The sequence below is a fragment of the Bos javanicus genome, chromosome 19 (genome assembly GCF_032452875.1).
Source record: "Bos javanicus breed banteng chromosome 19, ARS-OSU_banteng_1.0, whole genome shotgun sequence".
NCBI lineage: Eukaryota > Metazoa > Chordata > Mammalia > Artiodactyla > Bovidae > Bos > Bos javanicus.
In genome coordinates this window covers 21340887-21360117 of record NC_083886.1, presented here as the reverse complement: position 1 = coordinate 21360117, position 19231 = coordinate 21340887, and the positions used below count along the sequence as shown (strand labels likewise).

The following is a 19231-nucleotide window of genomic DNA, read 5'->3' as shown; positions in this document are numbered from 1 at the left end:
GCCCCTCTCCCACCGCCCGCATCGAGGGTTGACGCTGGGGATCAGATCGCAGGGCACACGCGCGCGCGCGCGCCCACGGTGGGCATGGCCGGGAGGGGCCAATCCAAGCCCCGCCCTTGCCCGCCGGGCCCCAGTCCGGAGCGGACGCGCCCGCCTGACGCACTGAGGCTTCGCAGCCAATCGGGAAGCGCGAAGCAGGTTCAAATAAAGGCGGCGGGTAGGCATGGCGTCGTCTCTTACGTGTGGGAGGTGTTCATCCCGCGTTCTGTGTTGAAGATGTGGCGGATGAAAAAACTCAATCTTAGCCTGTCGCCTTCGCCCCAGCCGGTGAGCCGAAGGGCCTCATGGAGCGAGAGACCTAGACCGGGGTTTCGGGGGTCTATGGCTGTGCCGAGCGTTTTGGAAAGCAAGAGTCGAGCCTGAGGCGGGGGGCGTGTGGAGTTTTCCGGTCCTGATGTTCCGAGCACTGGGGTTGGAGCCTACTCTTGTTTATTGCTCCGGAGCTTGAGGGAGGAGAGCTTCTTAGGGCCGGTTGGCAGAGCCCAGGCTTACTTTCATGCTCTCTTCTTTCTTAGGGAAAAGCAGCTATGAGAACGCCTCTTCGAGAACTTGCCTTGCAGCCCGACGCCCCCACCAACTCTGGAAAAGGGCCCCCACACTCGCCGACCCCATCACCATGCAAACTGGGGCTGCAGGTGAGATTCGCCTGGCCAGTCTCTCGACTGGGCTCTTTGCCGAGGCCGAGAGCTCAGAGGAACAGAGGGCCAGGGCTGGAACGTAATTAATAACGATAATGAAGTTTTCTGCCTAGAAGACATCCATTTACATCTATTCAGGCCAACAGAGAGGTGCCCTAGGGTCGTTAAAGGAAGTCTACTGAGAGCCCACATCTCTATTTAGGTGTTAGTTTTATCACCTCCTCCCCCTTTCAGTCTTTACCAAACGTCTCAGAAATACTATCACTTTGATTAGTGGTCTCCTCTTAATAAGGGCTCACTTATGGAGAAGTCAGTCAGCTGCAAGAATGAGCCAATATCCATCCGTTCCGAGAGGTAGTCAAACGCTTATTTATATTATTTGCTTATTTTTCTATTGGGTTGTTATCTCTTTTTCATTGTTTTCTAAGTGTTCTTATTATATTATAGTCATCCTTTGTCATGCTTTTTAGCTAGTTTATAACTGTCTTTTGATTTTTATCTTTAATCCTGGGGCTATCTAGGAGGGATTCTTGATTTCCAAGTGCTTAAAAACCATTTTGTGTCACCTTTTAAATTTATTTTCTTACATTATGATCGGACTGTAATCTGTTGTCTTTTTAGCCAAGTATAGGGTGAATTTTTTGTGAGTGTTCCGTGAACATATGGAAAAAAAAGCATATTTACTATTCAAAGAATGTCACATTCTGTTATTTCATAAGCAGATAGTTAATTACCCTGTCCTTGCCCATTTTTCAGTCTGCCAGATCTGTTGAGTTTTGTGTTATCCTTGTTCAGATTTGGTATCAGTGTAATTTTGGCCTTGTAAAATGGGTTAGGAAGTGTTCTTTTAAATTTTTTGGAGGAGCTTGAGACAAATGGGTATTATGTTTTCTTTGAAGGATTGGTAAAATTCAACCTGTGAAATGATCTGGTCCTGGACATTTCTGTAAGTTTTTGAGCATCTCTTAATATGCTTGGAGAAGGAAATGGCAACCCATTCCAGTATTGTTGCCTGGAGAATCCCATGGACAGAGGAGCCTGGCAGGCTACCAGTCTATGGGGTCTTAAAGAGTAGGACACGACTGAGTGACTAACACACTTTCATATGCTTAGTTGTCATTCATATATTTTCTTTGGAGAAATATCTATTCAAGTCCTTTACCCATTTTTAAATTGGATTATTTTTGTTGTTGAGTTGTAGGAGTCCTTTGTCTATTCTGGATATTAACCCCTTTTCTGATATATGATTTGCAAATGTCTACTCCTTAAGGAATAAATAGGAACTTAATAAACATAGCAAATGCTTTAAGGTGCATTTTTACATTTCTAAAAGTGTTTGGTTTGTATATTTAGCTTTTGGGCTATGTAATGCAGACTGATTTTTTTTTTTTTCATCATATAACTTTAATTTTGTCTTGTCACAGAAGTGCTATAGCTTTACATTCTACCTTGTCTGATACTGATATTGCTGCCTCTGCTCGCTTTGTTTTTGCCTGATATCTCTTTGCCATCCCTTTATTTTCTACTTTTTCTTAAGCACTTTGAAATAAAAACTTAAAAATTTGCAATAAAATACTTGAAAGGGCATAAAACATGGAGCCTAACAAGTTTGTGTAAAGCACACATCATTGTAACCAATACCCAAGGACACTGCTAGAATATCAGAAGCCCTTTTTAGGTCAATCTTACGTTTCATCCACTGATGTAAATTAGAAATTTCATATAAGTCTGACTCTTTCTTTTTTTTTTTTAAATAAATAATTAGTCTCTATATCTAAAGCTTCTAAAATATCTTGTTGTTCTGGTAGTTTAGAAATTTTTTCATTTCCTTGATCAATCCTGCTTAGAGCTTGGTGAGCTATTTTAATATGCAAACTCAAATCTTTCTTTACCTTAGAGAAATTTTCTTCTAATACTTCTTAATCAGTGCCAGACCTATGGGTGTTCTCTTTTCTCCTGGAGATTCTTTTATTCACATGTTAGGTTTACTAGATTTATCTTCCAATTCTCTTAGCTTTTCCCTCAGATTTACACTTCTTTGTATCTTTAAAGGTTTTCTTCCACTTGATTGTTCTGGCCAGCAATTCCTTTCTTAACCCTGATCATCCTCTTTCAATTCATATTACTGAAGTTTTTTCTTTAAAAGTAATATTTATTATTTCCATGGGAATTCCCTGGCGATCCAGTGGTTAGGACGCTGCGCTTCCACTGCAGGGGGTACGAGTTTGATCCTTGGTAAGGAAACTAATATCTCACATGCCATGCAGCCAAAACAAAACAAAAAAATAATTTAAATATAAATAAATACAGGTAACATTTATTATTTCCAGGAAGTCTTTGTGTGTGTGAGTTGTACTCAGATTTTCTTATATATTCATAAATTTTTTGGGGTGCAAATTGTCATCTCTTTCTTCCATCAGCTGTGTAGGGTCTACCTTTCTTAACTATCTCAGAATTTGTCCTTTTTCTGGCTACTAGATCCACATAAGTATATTCATATTTTCCTATTGTTGTTCATTGAATCTCAAAACCAGCAGTCCTGCAAGTGGTATAAAGTTCAATGGTCTCTATTCCTGTGAACCGCCAATTGAGAGGTTGTCATCTGGAGAAGGCAATGGCACCCCCCTCCAGTACTCTTGCCTGGAAAATCCCATGGACGGAGGAGCCTGGAAGGCTGCAGTCCGTGGGGTCACTGAGGGTCGGACACGACTGAGCGACTTCACTTTCACTTTCCACTTTCATGCATTGGAAAAGGAAATGGCAACCCACTCCAGTGTTCTTGCCTGGAGAATCCCAGGGACGGGGGAGCCTGGTGGGCTGCTGTCTATGGGGTTGCACAGAGTCAGACACGACTGAAGCGGCTTAGCAGCAGCAGTCCCTTATCAGTGCACCAGGAAGAAGTCTTTCGGCCATTCATTCTCCCCTACTACAAAGGCTAGAGCTCTTCAGATCCCAAGAGTTGAATGGCTTCAACTCATGTGTTCAGGAAAACCTCAGCGCTTGCACCCAGGGAGACTAGGTCACTAGCATAGGTTAATGTTGCCTTTTCTCCCAAGAATACATGGATCTCTGTGGGCCAAGGGCTCTCTAACTCTAGTCCCGAATTTCTCATCTGTTCCAAAAAGAAGAAAATCTTACACCAAGTCTAGAACTTGAGCCAGGGATTCCTCCTACCCTAGAATTAGGTTGGAGTTAGGATTGGAGAAGAGGAGGGTCATTTTCAAGCTACCATTTCCATATGACATGGACAGAATATCTTAGCCTTGTTTATACTATAACCTGGTTCACTTGGAAGGACCCAGAACGTCTTCCCAACTTTTCTACTGGGTCTCTTTAGTAAGCAGCAAGGCTTAGCCAAGTTCTTACCTAGGCAAAGGTAATAAGAACTCTTCCTTTTCTGAGTTCAGACAATATCCTGAGCCCATAATTGTATATTGCGAACTAGAATTGACTGTCTTAGTCAACTGCTTTTGTTTTCTTTGGCAGGAAGGCAGCAACAACTCATCTCTGCCAGATTTTGTCAATGCTAAGAAGACAGACTCCCCTTCAGAACAGTTCGGCCATCCCTCAAAGTGGCTAGAAGCTTATCAACACGAATCAGATGAGCAGCCCCTAAATCTGATTCCCCAAACCAACTCTACTCCCAAAACCTGTGAGAAAGGAGTAGACCCACGGGACAACAATGTGGTTAAAACCATGGTCCTTGTACCTTCTCCAGGGAGGCAGCAGCAAGACATTACACTTGCGGACCGTCTAGATTCGATGGCAGAGGGAAACAACTTCTCTCTAGATGAGCCTCTGAGGCCAGGAGATCTGCTGAGAAAGGGGGTAGACTTCTGTATGGAAGACAGCTTTTCAGAAACTGTTCCTGGTATGCCTGAGATACCTGCATTTCAGGATCCTCCATCCCAGCTCTTGGAGTCCCCACCAAATCCCTGTTCTGAGCAGCAGTTACATTGCTCCAAGGAAAGCCTGAAGGACAGGAGCACTGAGGCTGAGCCTGAGGACTTAGTTCCTTCGGAAAGTAATGCCTTGTTGCCTTCCTCCCTGCTCTGGCTTTCCCCTTCAACTGCCTTAGCGGCAGATTGCCCTGTCAGTCATGTGGACCCAGAAGGGGATATTTTAGAGCACAGAGCTATAGAGGAGAGGAAAATGAGCTTTCCCACACTCCCTGAGGAGGCTGAATTGGGACATCAAGCACTTGTGTCAAATACAGACGATATTCCATCCACATGCCCAAGCCCAAATCCTGGAGAAATGGAATCACAGGTGGTTCCTGGGCCAGCAGGAAAAGATGCCAGTGGCATTCCTGGCTCTGATGTAGGGCCTTGGATGTCACCCCTGGCCTGGCTGGAAAAAGGTGTCAATACCTCAGTCATGCTAGAAAATCTCCGCCAGAGCTTATCCCTTCCCTCTGCATTTCAGAATGCTGCAATCGGCACTACCCCTTTCTCTGCTTGCTCGGTGGGGACTTGGTTTACTCCCCCAGCACAACAGGAAAGGAGTACAAACACATCCCAGACAGGCCTGGTGGGCACCAAGGACAGTGCCTCTGAGACAGAGCACCTCCTGTGGGGGTAAGTGTCCTGTGTCTTTGTGCTCCGGGGCTTCATTTGCCTGGATCCATCACTCCCATCCCTCTCCCTCTCTTCTTCCCATGTTCTTTTCCTACCACAGCCGTTCTCCAGATCTGACTGCCTTGTCTCGGCATGACCTGGAAGATAACCTGCTGAATTCTCTTGTCATCCTGGAGGTTCTCTCCCGCCAGCTGCGGGACTGGAAGAGTCAGCAGAGCGGCCCTCACCCCGAAGTCCGGGACAGCAGCACACAGACTGACACCCTTCCCAACGAGGTAAGATAGTTCCTCCTGAAGCATGGAGGATCTCAATGGGCCCTCTTCCTTAAAGTGAGTATGAAAGCTGAGGGTCTGGAAGATCCCTTAGAGCTGTGGGTACACACTATACCCCTGGGATGCATCAAGATTTTCCAGGGAATGTAAGCAAGGAAGGTGTTTTGTTTTGTTTTGTTTTAATTTAATTGAAAAAAAAAATTTTTTAATCATCTATTTTAATTGCTTTACAATATTGCTTTGGTTTCTGCCATACATCAACAGCAAGGGACGTTTTAAAGGAATTGTTTTCTAGATCTTCATCTTCCAAATGCACTGTTGCCAGATTTTTTTTTTTTTTTGGCCATGCCATGCAACATGAAGAATCTTATTCCCCTGACCAGGGTTTGAACCCATACCCCCTGCACAGGGAGCCTGGAGTCATAACCACTGGAAAGCCAGGGAATTCCCTCACATGAATCTTGTACCTATAAGAATGGAAAATAGGCATCAGTTCAGTTCAGTTCAGTCGCTCAGCTGTGTCCTTCTCTTTGTGACCCCATGGACTGCAGCATGCCAGGCCTCCCTGTCCATCACCAATTCCCGGAGTTTACCCACACTCATGTCCATTGAGTTGGTAATGCCTTCCAACCATCTCATCCCGTCCCCTTCTCCCCCTACTTTCAATCTTTCCCAGCATCGGGTCTTTTCAAATGAGTCAACTCTTTGCATCGGGTGGCCAAAGTATTGGAGTTTCAGCTTCAACATCAGTCCTTCCAATGAACACCCAGGACTGATCTCCTTTAGGTTGGACTGGTTGGATCTCCTTGCAGCCCAAGGGACTCTGAAGAGTCTTCTCCAGCACCACAGTTCATAAGCATCAATTCTTCTGTGCTCAGCTTTCTTTATAGTCCAACTCTCACATCCATATATGACTACTGGAAAAACCATAGCCTTGACTAGACGGACCTTTGTTGGCAAAGTAATGTCTCTGCTTTTCAATATGCTGTCTAGGTTGGTCATAACTTTACTTCCGAGAAGTAACATCTTTTAATTTCATGGCTGTAGTCACCATGTGCAGTGATTTTGGAACCCTAAAAAATAAAGTCTGTCACTGTTTCCATTGTTTGCCCATCTATTTGCCGTGAAGTGATGGGACCGGATGCCATGATCTTAGTTTTCTTAATGTTGAGGTTTAAGGCAACTTTTTCACTCTCCTCTTTCACTTTCATCAAACATGGAATCGTTGTTGAACTATGTCTTACTGTAGGAATTATAATAATCCACAGACACATGAACTGGTAAGGAGAGGACTGGTTTATCCATTTCATTAGTATCAATGAATGATCTCCAGTAAAATTTTACTAGGTATGTGTATGATTTTAATTATAATAGTGATTCATAGACAACTGATGAAAATATTTGTCCATCCAAGAGTTTTTTCACGTAAAGTCTTATGGTCAGAGCAATTAGGAAATGTTTTAAATTTATCTCAATTTAGATGAACTTTTGTTGTTGTTGCAGAGATCTTGATTTAAAGTGTAAAAATATATTACATTAGGATAAAATTCTGAGAGGAGTAAAAACTGAGGTTTAAGGAGAAAAAAGGATGATATAAAATTTCTGACTTAAAGTGGTTGTGTGTATATTTTTTAAAAATATCAAACAGATAATAAATCATGGTATTTGTAATATTTATACCATTGGGTATATTTGGGGGTGATGTAACAGTTTTATTTCAAACTGTCAACATTTATAAGGTGGTGGAAATTACAGCCTTTGAACAATTTAAACATCAGACTATTCCATCTTTCAAAATTATTGTAGGAGATATCAGAGGATGACAGTTAAAGACCATTGTCCTAGAGGATTCTTGCTGTGACAGCATAGGTTGAGGATGTAAGGGAATGTGTCAGGGAAGAAACTGAGACCCTCCGTGTTATGGCTGTTGAGATAATAGGGGCTGCTGCTAAGAAGAGATGGTCTCAGAAATTCCCTGGCAGTCCAGCAGTTAGGACTCTATGCTCTCACTGCCGAAGGCCGGGGTTCAATCCCTGGTTGGAGAACTGAGATCCCACGAACCACTCAGCTGGGCAAAAAACAAACAAACAAAAGTCTTCTCTGGGTTGAAAATATCCTCAAATAATGACTACCTTTTGCCAAAATCCTGGAAACCACAGGCTCATCATTCTTCCAGCTGCTCAGTTTCTCTCCTGTGTTTTCTTATTTTTGTATCCTTTCCTCTGGTCCTTGACCTTGTTCTCCCCGACGCCAAGTTGACCATCTGTACCTTGCCAAATCCTTTGAGATACCACTGAAGCAGAACCAAAGAGAGGAAATGACAGTACCTTCAGCCATTCCCCACAACAGTTTCATGTCTTTGCGCTTGGCTGCCTCATTGACGCTAATCTCATCACTGGCCTGACTGCCCAGCCCTAAGCAGTATGCATGCCCTGTTCCAGGGCTCAGTGAGGGACTCCATGTCCTTACTGTAAAACACAGTAGGAGGGAGGCCTGCTTTGCTGGGGCCGGGAGTGATGGACGCCAGGAGATCTGCCTCCTTACATCCAGACTGCTGCAGCGTCGTGACTCAGCACTGCTGCTGCAGCACTAGGCTTTTCCCTAGGCGATGTATGTCTTGCAGTGGTAATGAAGGCTTCCCACTTTTCTCTTGAAACTTTGAAGTTTTTCTATGGCTCTGCTGCCTTTGAGATCACAGTTATCTACTTCACATAGCACACCACAATTTTCATCTGCTCTAAGATAGTGAACAGACCTTAGAGACTAAGAAAATTAAAATGGTAAATATTTGAGAAGGTTACCATTTTTGATGATCAGACAAATGCAAATTGCACATGAAATGCTATTTTCTTCTGACGAAATAGCAAAGAATAAAATAGATAGTGGTGGTAAATATTGCCCCATCATCAGTAAGGCATAAATTGGTTGAACCTTTTTTTTAATGTCTTAAAAGTTATATTTAACGTTATTATTACTTAAACATTTTTTTATCCTCTTGTTTGAACATTATGCCTTTAAATGGGTTCAGCCTTTCTAAGGGCAGTTTAAACTGCTTAAAGCAGTTCAAACTTTTTGACCCAGTAACTCCACTTGGGAGAAGGCAATGGCACCCCACTCCAGTACTCTTGCCTGGAAAATCCCATGGACGGAGGAGCCTGGTAGGCTGCAGTCTATGGGGTCGCTAAGAGTCGGACACGACTGAGCTACTTCACTTTCACTTTTCACTTTAATGCATTGGAGGAGGAAATGGCAACCCACTCCAGTGTTCTTCCCTGGAGAATCCCAGGGAGGGCGGGGCCTGGTAGGCTGCCATCTGTGGGGTCGCACAGAGTCGGACACGACTGAAGTGACTTAGCAGCAGCAGCAGCAGCAACTCCACTTCTAGGTGTATATCCTAAGGGGGGAAAAATTCCACATACAGATAACTTGAAAAACATGAAAAAGAAAATAATGGTACATCATAAAATGTAGATAATCTACAGTTATTTAAAAATATGTTCATGAGGAGTTTTTGTTTGTTTGTTTTTTGCCATGCCTTACTGCATGCAGGATGTTAGTTCCCCGACCAGGGATCAAAACCATACTCCCTGCAGTGAAAACACTCCTAGCCACTGGACTGCCAGGGAAGTCCCCTGAAGAGTTTTTAATAGCATGGAAAAATAAGTTTAATGTAAGTTCCTGGTAAAAGGAAATCATGTTTCACCTCTCAGAGGTTTTGACATGAAGTAAAATATCAGCAGAAGTTAAAAATGAGTGATACTCCACTTTGATAGGTCTTCCTAAAGCATATATCCTAGTCTCAGGCTCTCAATGAGGAGAGTGAACATAAACTCAGAGCTAAATGACATTCAGTTCAGTTCAGTCGCTCAGTCGTGTCCAACTCTTTGCGACCCCATGAATCGCAGCACGCCAGGCCTCCCTGTCCATCACCAACTCTTGGAGTTCACTGAGATTCACGTCCATCGAGTCAGTGATGCCATCCAGCCATCTCATCCTCTGTCGTCCCCTTCTCCTCCTGCCCCCAATCCCTGCCAGCATCAGAGTCTTTTCCAATGAGTCAACTCTTTGCATGAGGTGGCCAAAGTAGTGGAGTTTCAGCTTCAGCATCATTCCCTCCAAAGAAATCCCAGGAAAAGCAGGACCCCAATTTTATTTATATATCTCAGTCTCAAAACCAATTGTGTTTTTTCTTAAGCATTACTGTCTTTCATCAAATCTAAGATACTATCAATTTTAAAAGCATACCAATGTCACTGGTGTTAAAAAGTAAAAAGATAGTCATCTTAGAATTTACTGAATACGGTAATTTCCTTCTAAATCCGTAGTCTACAACTTTTTTCACCCTGACCCCTGAGGGAGGTAGTAGACTCATCGGTTATAGCAAATCCCTATAGCAAGGAAATCTGCTGTGGACGTATATTGAAATCTCTTGGGGTGAATGCTGTGCTGTTGGTTGAGAATCACGGCTCTCAGTGGTAAAACTAATAATGAATCTTTTCCCATTCTGTTCACTTTTCCATTTCTAAAATTTTATAGTAAACACATAATCAGAAGAAAGTTATTTTAAATTTTATTTATTTATTCAGTTTCGGCTGGGCTGAGTCTTCATTGCTACACAGGCTTTCTCCAGTTGCAGCAAGTGGGGGCTGCTCTCAGGTTGTGGTGTGTGGGCCTTTCACTGCGGTGGCTTCTCTTGTTACAGAGCACAGGCTCTAGGCATGAGGGCTCAGTAGTTGTGACACACGGGCTCAGTAGTTTCAGCCCCCAGGCTCCAGAGCACAGGTTCAATAGTTGTGGCACAGGAGCTTAGTTGCTCTGTGGCAAGTGGGATCTTCCCAGATCGGGGATCAAACCCATGTCTCCTGCATTGGCAGGTGGATTCATTACCACTGAGCCACCAGGGAAGCCCCCAAAAATATTTTTAAAAGTAATTTTTAGATTACTTTTAATTAAAAAAGTAATTTTGCTTTTAACCTACCTCTGGATTTTTTCTAGCTTGGCTTCATCAAGCCGTGAGCTTTGCTCCTGCTTTTAATAGGAAGGGCTCTTGTATATCAGTGGGTGGGAGGGGGAACAAGGTGCTGGCACTGCATACTGTTTCTGCAAAAGGAACAACCCTGTTTCTCCGGCTAGATGAGTAAGAAACCTCAGCATCTTCAGGAGAGCCAGGAGGTTGGACAGGCTCTGCAGCAAGCCAGGAATGTCATGGTAAGTGTTGACTGACCTTAGACCATTGCTGGGTCTCCTGTGAAGATCAAGAATGGAGTGGTGAGCAGATGATGGTACTCAAACGTGGGAGTGAAGAGAGGTTTCCTTTTGTTAAGGACATCTCTTCCTTATTGGGAGCTTGAAATTGGGGTCAGTGGCTTTCCTCCAGTGTCCCTGCTTACTTCCTGCTTAATGACTTTATTTGATCTAGCCTAACCTCTTCTCCCTGTACAGCAATCATGGGTGCTCCTCTCTAGAGAGCTGATATCCTTGCTTCACCTGTCTTTGCTGCACTTAGATGAAGATAAGACTGCTCTGAGTCAGGAGGTAAGCAGCATGAAGATGGAGGCAGAGACCTCTGGTGGGACTGAAATTCAGCCAAAGAAAGAAACCAGACACAGTATCTGATTCTTATCTTATAGACTCGGCGTGCAGAAACCTTGGTGTCCTGCTGTTTTGATGTGTTGAAGAAACTGAAGGCCAGGCTTCAGAGCCTCAAAGCAGAAAGGGAGGAGGCAAAGCACAGAGAGGAACTGGCCCTCAGAGGCAAGGATGTGGTAAGGTGTCAGGCTTTGATTCCTGGATGAGGGAGGTCTCTTCCTAAGGTTCCTGCAGGAATACAAATTGACTAGAGTCACAGATGGGTGGCCTGAGAACTGCCTGCCCTTGGGGAGTAATGAACTCAGCTACTGGTGTGACGGGTAGTTACGGTTTTCTGTGCTGTTTCCTTCTGTGCACGATGTCCTCACAGCCTCTTATTTAAACAGGCAGAGACAGTGCTAGAGGTCTTCTGTGCACACGCCAGCCAGCGCATCAGCCAACTGCAACAGGACCTGGCATCCATGGGGAAATTCAGAGGCCTTTTGAAGGAGACCCAGACCCAACTGGTAATTGAGGGCATCTTCTTTCCTGGGATCCACGTTGACACACTGGGAGGGGGTCATGTACCCATGCTTCCCAGTATCCAATGGGAAGGGGCACCTCCATTGGCAATCCTTCTCATGTAGGTAGGGCTTCACACTGAGCAAGAAGAGTTGGCTCAGCAGACAGCGAGTCTTACTTCAGCCTTGCGACAGGACTGGATAGCAATGCAACTGGATGTGAGTATCGGCGGGCATTATACTGCTCCTCTGCTCACAGCCAGCCCTGTTAGAAGTCTTTTTTCAAGCATGCTCTCTTGACCTATTTGCCTCCCCCGGTAGTATGTAACATGGACAGCTCTGCTGAGCCGGTTTCGACAACTCACGGAGAAATTTACAGCCAAGAGCCGGCAGACCCTGCAGGAACGTGATGCTGCAATTGAGGAAAAGCAGCAGGTACACAGGAGAGGGGACTGCTTAGGCCTGGTTTCCTCCTCCTTCTCCACAAAAGGCCTTTCTGATGAGCCTTTTCCCCTAGACCTATCTTCTTTTCATTTGTGGCTTTGGAGACCAGCCAGTCCCTTTGCTGTTAGGTGGCCTTCCACACCTTCTTCATCAGCTTTTCTCCTGTTTCTGCTTTTTCCTGAGGATTAGACTTATTTGCTGCAGTGAACAAGGAGAGATTGGCTGTCCTGTCTGGAAAGAGAAACTGGACTAAGTCTTGGGACTCCTGATTCAGGAGGAACTGTGGGAAGAAAACTATCTTTTTCTCCTAGGTTTCCAGGGAGCTGGAACAAGTCTCTTCCCATTTAGAGGACTACAAAAGCCAATTAGAACGACTGGAGTTGGAAAACAGTCGCCTGGCAGCAGGTGTGCATGGGTGCAAGCAGTTGTACCCTACTGAGGCTTGGGGTGTGGCAGCGGAGCAATAGCTGCTCTAGAGCACTTGTTTTGGAGCAGAGGTGTGGGGAGGTTTGGGCCTGCTGACCACATGTTGTCATTAGGATCCTTTTGGCCTAGATCTCCAGGCTCAGCTGCAGATTCTGGCCAGCACAGAGAGTCAGCTAAAAGTGCTACAGAGTCAGCATGCCCATTGTACCCAGGACCTGGCCATGAAAGACGAGTTGCTCTGCCGGCTCACCCAGAACAGTGAGGAGCAGACTGCTCAGTGAGTTCCTCTTGGGCTGTGGTGGCGGTAAGCACCCGGAACAGGGGACCAGTGGAATCTCACATAAGGTCTCTGGCAGATGGCAAAAGGAAGAAATGGCGCTAAAACACGTGCAGGCAAAGCTGCAGCAGCAACAGGCGGTCCTGGCCAAGGAGGTGCAGGACCTGAAGGAGACCCTGGAGGTAAGTAAGGTGGCCTGGGGCAGGGGGGCTGGCAGGAGTGTGACTCATCCCTGATGGTACCGATGTGGGGTTTGAGACTGTGGACTGGAAGAAGCCTCTGATCCCAGGACTCTATAAAGTGTCCCACTTGGATGCATTTCCCCGCCCTGCCCCCCCTCACTCCTTGCCTTCCTTCTTTCTCCTGTCTCCCCAGTTTGCTGAACAGGAGAATCAGGTTGCTCACCTGGAGCTGGGCCAGGTTGAGTGTCAGTTGAAAACCACGCTGGAAGTGCTCCGGGAGCGCAGCATGCAGTGTGAGGGCCTCAAGGACACCGTGGAGAACCTGAAGTAAGATCTCTACCTCTCCGTGCTTCTCCCTGAGGACTTCTTTCCCAGGCCTGCTTCTGGAAGTGGAAGTCTCCAAGAAGGGAATCATACCAGGGTCCGAGAGCCTCTTGTTTCTCGCTTTGAATGCAGTTCTGTGGGGGCGGTTTGGGGAGGTGTTTGGAGAAGGTCACCTGGTGTTTGGCCATCTTCTCTGTTCCTTTCTTATTGTTGTTTAGTTGCTAAGTTGTGTCTGACTCTTTCTGACCCCATGGATGGTAGTCCGCCAGGCTCCTCTGTCCATGGGATTTCCCAGGCAAGAATACTGGAGTGGGTTGCCACGTCCTTTTTCAGGGAATTTCCTGACCCAGAGATAGAACCTGCATCTCCTGCATTGCAGGAGGATTCTTTACTGCTGAGCTATGTGGGAAGCCCTTCCTTATTTCAATGCTAAAATTCCTTATATCCTTCCTTATTTCAGAGTTAAACTAGCCAGCATTGTAGCGGAAACACGGCAGCAAGACCTGGAGAAGATGCGCCAGTATTCCCAAGAGCTGGGGGTGCTGACGGAGCAACTCCATAGCCTGACCCTCTTCCTACAGACGAAACTAAAGGAGAAGGTAGGATATGGGGTTTCCTTCTCTTCCTTTATGATCATATCTTCAAATAAAGACAGTTTTATTTCTTCCTTCCCTGTCTGTAAACCTTTTATTCCCTTTCTTACTGCATTAGCTAGAACTTCCCCCCTGATGCTGAAAAGGATTCAAGTTGAGGAAGTTCCCCTCTAATCTTGGTTTACTGAGGTTTTTTCCAGTTGTATCTTTATTGTATAGAATAGTCTTCCTAAAATACTGTTCCATCTCTGTGACCTTCAGTGACTTTCAGTTGCCTACAGGATATCTTCAGCCTGTTGTCTGTCTCCTTCTTTCCTATTATGAACTCTTTACTCCCACTAGACTGCCTACACACTACACACACATCTCATTTCCATTCTTACCTGGATGCAGGCTGTTACCATGTTCATTCTCCTCTATCTTGAAACTGGAAATGACTTTTCCTTCGTATTAAAATCCTCCCTGGTTCACCTTCTTTGAAATGTTCCCAAACATCAGTGGACTCAGTGATCTCCTGCTATATTTCTCATGAGCTTACTCTCCTTTTTCACTTGTATTAATTTTCCTTGGATGTTTGGTCTCTTCTGCTAGACTGTGTTTATAGCAAGCAGAAGTTTAGCATTGCTTCTTTGGCTTCCCCACAGTGCACACTGCAGAGTAAATGGTGGATATCTTTCAGACTGCAGAGTTAATTAGCTTATTCAACAGTTAAGGGCAGAGCCAGAATCCTGAAATCAAATTGCTTATGAGCTGACGCCATTCCCCAGCATGTGATAAGCACAGAAATCTAGTCTTGGGAAGATAGACAGATGTAAATTTGTCATTTTGACTTGTGATTGTGATAGAAGGTTGTCTGAATGGCCACAGAGAAAGGAGCATCAGCTTTAGTTTGGAGAGTTAGGATGTCATCTCAGAGCAGGTGACTCTTGGGCAGAGTCTTGAGGTTATAAGTTTGTAGAGCAGGGGTGGGTATACAGGAAGACCCACCAGGCAGAGGGAACAGCATATGGAAGTCATAGAGGCATTTAGGGGTACTTTTTGTAGTGTCTACCCTGTAACAAGACCTGGGTCAGGTGCTGGGACTAACCAGGTGAACAAGGCCAAGGCTCTGCTCATAATGGAATGTGGCGAGTTTGGGGCCTGGGAAGTAGCCCTGTATGAGTGGATTATAGAAGCTATGTGGGGCAGGGATGACAAGGGGAAGAGGCTGGAGAAGTAGGCAGGAGGCCAGATTTTTGAAGACTTGAACTAATGGCAATTATAGAAGGGATATGGAAGAGGGGATGGATTGAATTAATTCAATACATATTAAGGAAGTAAAGGTAATAGAGGGCTTCTCTGGTGGCTCAGCAGTAAAGAATCTGCCTACAATGCAGGAGACGTGGGTTAGATCCTTGGGTTGGGAAGATCCCCTGGAGAAGGAAATAGGCAACCCACTCCTGTATTCTTACTTGGGAAATCCCATGGACAGTGGAGCTTGGAGGGCTACAGTCTATGGGGTCATAAAAGAGTCAGACATGACTTAACAATTACATAACAACAGAAGGTAATAGAATATGGTGACCAGTTTGATATAGGAGTAAGGTGAAAGAGTGACTGATGATCTTTTTTGCTGGAAAGATGGCAACACTCTCTAGAACTGAGGTTGGCAGACTTTTCCTGTAATACGCAATATGATAAATATTTTCAGCTTTGTGAGGTATGTGATCTCTGTCTCAACTACTCAACTCTGCCTTTGTAGCTCAGAAGCAGCCATAGAGAGTATGTAAATAAATGGATGTGGCAATGTTTCAATAAAACTTTATTTACAAAGACAGATGGCAGGCCAGATTTAAACCACAGGCTGTAATTTGCTGCCCCCCTGCTCTAGGATCTTAAATACAAGTGGGGTGGGACAGGAAAAATGGTTAGCTCAGCTTTATACATAGTAAATTTCAGGTGAACCGTGGAGCAGACTGGTAGATTTTTCACAGGCAGTTGAACCTTTGCACCAGGAGATTGGGAAAAAGTCCAATTGTAAAGAGACAGATTGAAGGATCATCAGTGTAGAAGTGGATGTTTCTGTGGAGCTCCTGAGGTGAAGCCATGTGGGGAATGAATTAGAGTGTAAAGGGGATCAAGTATGAACCAAAAGGAGCCCACAGTTAAAGACAGACCTCTGCACAGAGAGAAGAAATAGCCAGAAAGGTATGAGTCCTATCGGTGAAGCAGTCATGTCACAAAAGCTAAGAAAATGAAATATCTACTAGAACATGGTCATTGGTTATTACATAGGTCAGGTAAAATAAGATCTGAAAGGAGTCCACTGCATTTGAAAGTAACGGTGCCCTTGGAGCACGAAATAACGAGGATGCCATTGGTGTTCCAATAATGGTGGAATGGTGGGGCAGAATCCTGTGTGTAGTGGCCCAGGGATTCCGCAGATGGTGGGAATTTTAGGCAAGAAATGTAGGCTTTTCTTTCCTTTTTTTTAATTGAAGGGAAAGAGAAAAGGCAGTAGCTAAAAGGGTACTTAAGGTAAAAAGAAGGCTTTTTAAAAAAAATTCTTGTTCTAGTGAGAGAGAATTAAGTTCAGGAAGAGGAACTAATTGAAAAGTTGAAGATAGAGAAGAGAGGTGATAGATAGAACAGCATTCCCACGGAGATGGCTAGTGAGTACGTGTAACTTCAGAGAACTCAACTAACCCTGAAAAGCAGCTGACATTTTTTCTCCCTTGCCCTCAGGCTGAACCAGAGACCCTCCCGATAAGCACAGCCAGTGCTTTTTCCCAGGAACACCCTCCGCCCAGTGACAGCACTTTCTTGGGAAGTCCCCAGACAGCAGAGGCAGATGAAGGTTAAAGGCCCAGGAATTGAAGGGTGGGAAAGTTGGGACCCTTTTCCTGGTATCTTCAGCTGTTGAAGATGCTGCCAACAGACCCTGTCTCTCCCTGGTTTCTGTGGTGGCAGATCCTTGACGGGGTCACCAGAGGGGCCCTCTGCCATGGTTGGTTTTTGTTTCAGACCCAGAATCTACTCCTGTGCCCTTGCTTGGAAGTGACAAGAGTGCCTTCACCAGAGTAGCATCAACAGTTTCCCTTGAGCCTACAGGTTAGGATGGGCTCCAGGGATCCTGCCTCATTTCTAGATCTGGTTGTGATGATAAAGACTAAAGCAGTGAGAAGTGCTTTGCTCTAAAAACCTCAATTCTATTTGGGCTTATTTCAGTTCTGCCTTTGGGGGATCGGTAATGTTCCGGATATTCAAATCCTATGGGTGGGGAACATGGATAAGAGTGGAAGAAGTGATGGCTATGTACTTCTTCCTTCCAGAGTTAAAGGGCTTTGCCTCTCATCTAGTACTTTCTCTTTCAGAAACCCCAGGCATTGAGAAGAGCCTGGCAGAAATGGGTACTAAGACTCTGGAACTTCAGAGCCTGTGTTCCTTGCTGCAGGAGTCTAAAGAAGAGGCTGTCAGGACTCTGCAGCAAAAGATGTAAGTGGAGTGCAGTCTTAGTGAGAGAGGGCAGGTCATGTGAGCAGCCCCTTAATGTCAAGGGCCCAGCCAGCCCCTGGTGGGGGCAGGAATAATACTGAATTCTTCTCTCCCTTAGATGTGATCTGCAGGCTCAGCTGCAGGCCCAGGAAGAACAGCATCAGGAAGCCCAGAAGGCAAAGGAAGCGGACATAGAGAAGCTGAACCAGACCTTGTGCTTGCGCTACAAGGTGGAGGAGGGGCCTGGAAGTGAAGCCATGAGGAACTGGGGCAGCTGTGCGGGCCCACTGGGGAGCTGCTGTCTCCCCAGGAATCTGGGTGGTGGGGATTTTCCAACCATTGCCCTAGTTTTGCCCTTCCTGGGGTCAGACAATTCACATAATTGGGAACCAGCTATAGGCTGACCCATCTTCCAGGCTGACCTAGAAGTCAGGAACTCTAGCAGAGCTCTCTCTACAGGGAAATGTGCCTGGCCTGACCTAGCCCTAGAGGAAGAATTGGAGTGTTGGTAATTGGTATCACCTGGGCTGAGCATGAGTCAGGCATGAAATCTTATCTCTTGGCAAGGGCTGCAAAGAAGCCAGCTTTCCCACTGCCTTCTCACCTCCTTTTCTCTCACAGAATGAAAAGGAACTCCAGGAAGTGATACAGCAGCAAAACGAGAAGATCCTGGAGCAGATAGACAAGAGCGGCGAGCTCATAGTACGTTTGTCATGATGCCTGGCCTCTGCCTTCTGTGTCACTATAGCCAGGGTCCCAGATGTGGGAATTGGGTCCCCTGGTCTACCCTTGCTCACCACATGGGGTAAGGATGGAGAGGACCTTTGAGCGCAACTAGATACCTCTCCATTCTCATCCCCAGAGGCTTAGGGAGGAGGTGACCCAGCTCACCCGCTCCCTTCGGCGTGCAGAGACAGAGACTAAGGTGCTCCAAGAGACCCTGGCAGGCCAGCAGAACCCCGACTGTCAGCCCATGGACACGAACTGGATCCAGGAGAAAGTGTGGCTCTCCCAAGAGGTGACTCAGAGTTAACCAAAGAGCTGGGCAACTGGTGGGAACCTTAGGCTGTGCCCCTACTCATCTGAACGTATCTATAGGTGGATAAACTGAGAGTGATGTTCCTGGAGATGAAAAATGAGAAGGCAAAACTCATGGTCAAGTTCCAGAGCCACGTAAGGATTTCCATGCCATTCCAGGCTGTTTCCCATCTCCTCTAGCAATTTCCCTGCCATGTCTACCTTTCCCCACAAGCTATGTCATTCTTTTAAGGATAGAACTTATGCAGCCTATTTGTTTTTTAGAGAAACATCCTGGAAGAGAATCTGCGACGCTCTGATGAGGAGTTAAAGAAATTAGATGACACTGTTCAGCATATTTACGAGGTAAAGGAGGGAGGGCATTGATGCAACTTAGGTACTTGGCATAAGGCCTGGCCAGGGGTACTGATGAGCATAGCTCTGATTCGCAGCCTGTGCTGAGAGCTGGGCCCTGATTCACTGTTGTGGCCTTCTCTGTGGCTTCCATTTTCTCCCCTCTAAGAGGGTGCTTCCTAGGCCTGGTGCTTCCTGGCTTGTGACCCTGAGCTGCCTTTTCTGAATCTCTTCCCAGACTCTGCTGTCTATCCCAGATGTCGTGAACGGCTGCAAGGAGCTACAGGGATTGCTGCAATTTCTGAGCTAAGAAACTGAAAGCTGGAGTCTGTTGCACCCCTTTTTACCTGCAACACTCCCTTACCCCAACATCAGGACCAATTGGCTTAGAGCCAGCTCTGTTTATAAAATAAAGTATATTTAATGTATTTCTTCAGGCTCACTGAATCTTATTTCTTGGGTGGGAGGTGGGTAGATGAGCTCAGGGGGAGGCAGCTTGGTCCT

General features: G+C 45.6%; 1 protein-coding gene across 2 annotated transcripts; it reads left to right on the top strand.

Annotated features, from left to right (window-relative positions):
- Nucleotides 1-165: 165 nt before the first annotated feature.
- On the top strand, nt 166-19149 carry SPAG5 (sperm associated antigen 5). Of its 2 annotated transcripts, XM_061390532.1 has the most exons (24): nt 167-327; nt 576-695; nt 4185-5275; nt 5376-5550; nt 10681-10755; nt 10990-11082; nt 11178-11312; nt 11523-11642; nt 11763-11855; nt 11958-12071; nt 12392-12485; nt 12636-12783; nt 12863-12965; nt 13159-13292; nt 13750-13888; nt 16607-16718; nt 16886-16972; nt 17236-17356; nt 17475-17586; nt 17978-18058; nt 18219-18374; nt 18455-18529; nt 18659-18739; nt 18966-19149. In XM_061390532.1, exons 1-24 carry the CDS (start codon nt 277-279, stop codon nt 19035-19037), a joined length of 3582 nt encoding a protein of 1193 aa, XP_061246516.1. In that variant the 5' UTR covers nt 167-276; the 3' UTR covers nt 19038-19149. The 2 variants fall into 2 exon arrangements, with proteins under 2 accessions (XP_061246517.1, XP_061246516.1); XM_061390533.1 differs by lacking the exon at nt 11958-12071 and having other exon boundaries at nt 166-327.
- The last annotated feature ends 82 nt before the right edge of the window (nt 19150-19231 follow it).

What these genes read in the sequence shown, in the direction of transcription:
- SPAG5 (XM_061390532.1), top strand. Translation starts at nt 277, where the DNA reads ATGTGGCGGATGAAAAAACTCAATCTTAGCCTGTCGCCTTCGCCCCAG. An exon ending in AAACAGTCGCCTGGCAGCAG is followed by an intron (nt 12,486 to 12,635) that starts GTGTGCATGGGT and finishes CTTTTGGCCTAG; the next exon opens with ATCTCCAGGCTCAGCTGCAG. An exon ending in GACACCGTGGAGAACCTGAA is followed by an intron (nt 13,293 to 13,749) that starts GTAAGATCTCTA and finishes TCCTTATTTCAG; the next exon opens with AGTTAAACTAGCCAGCATTG.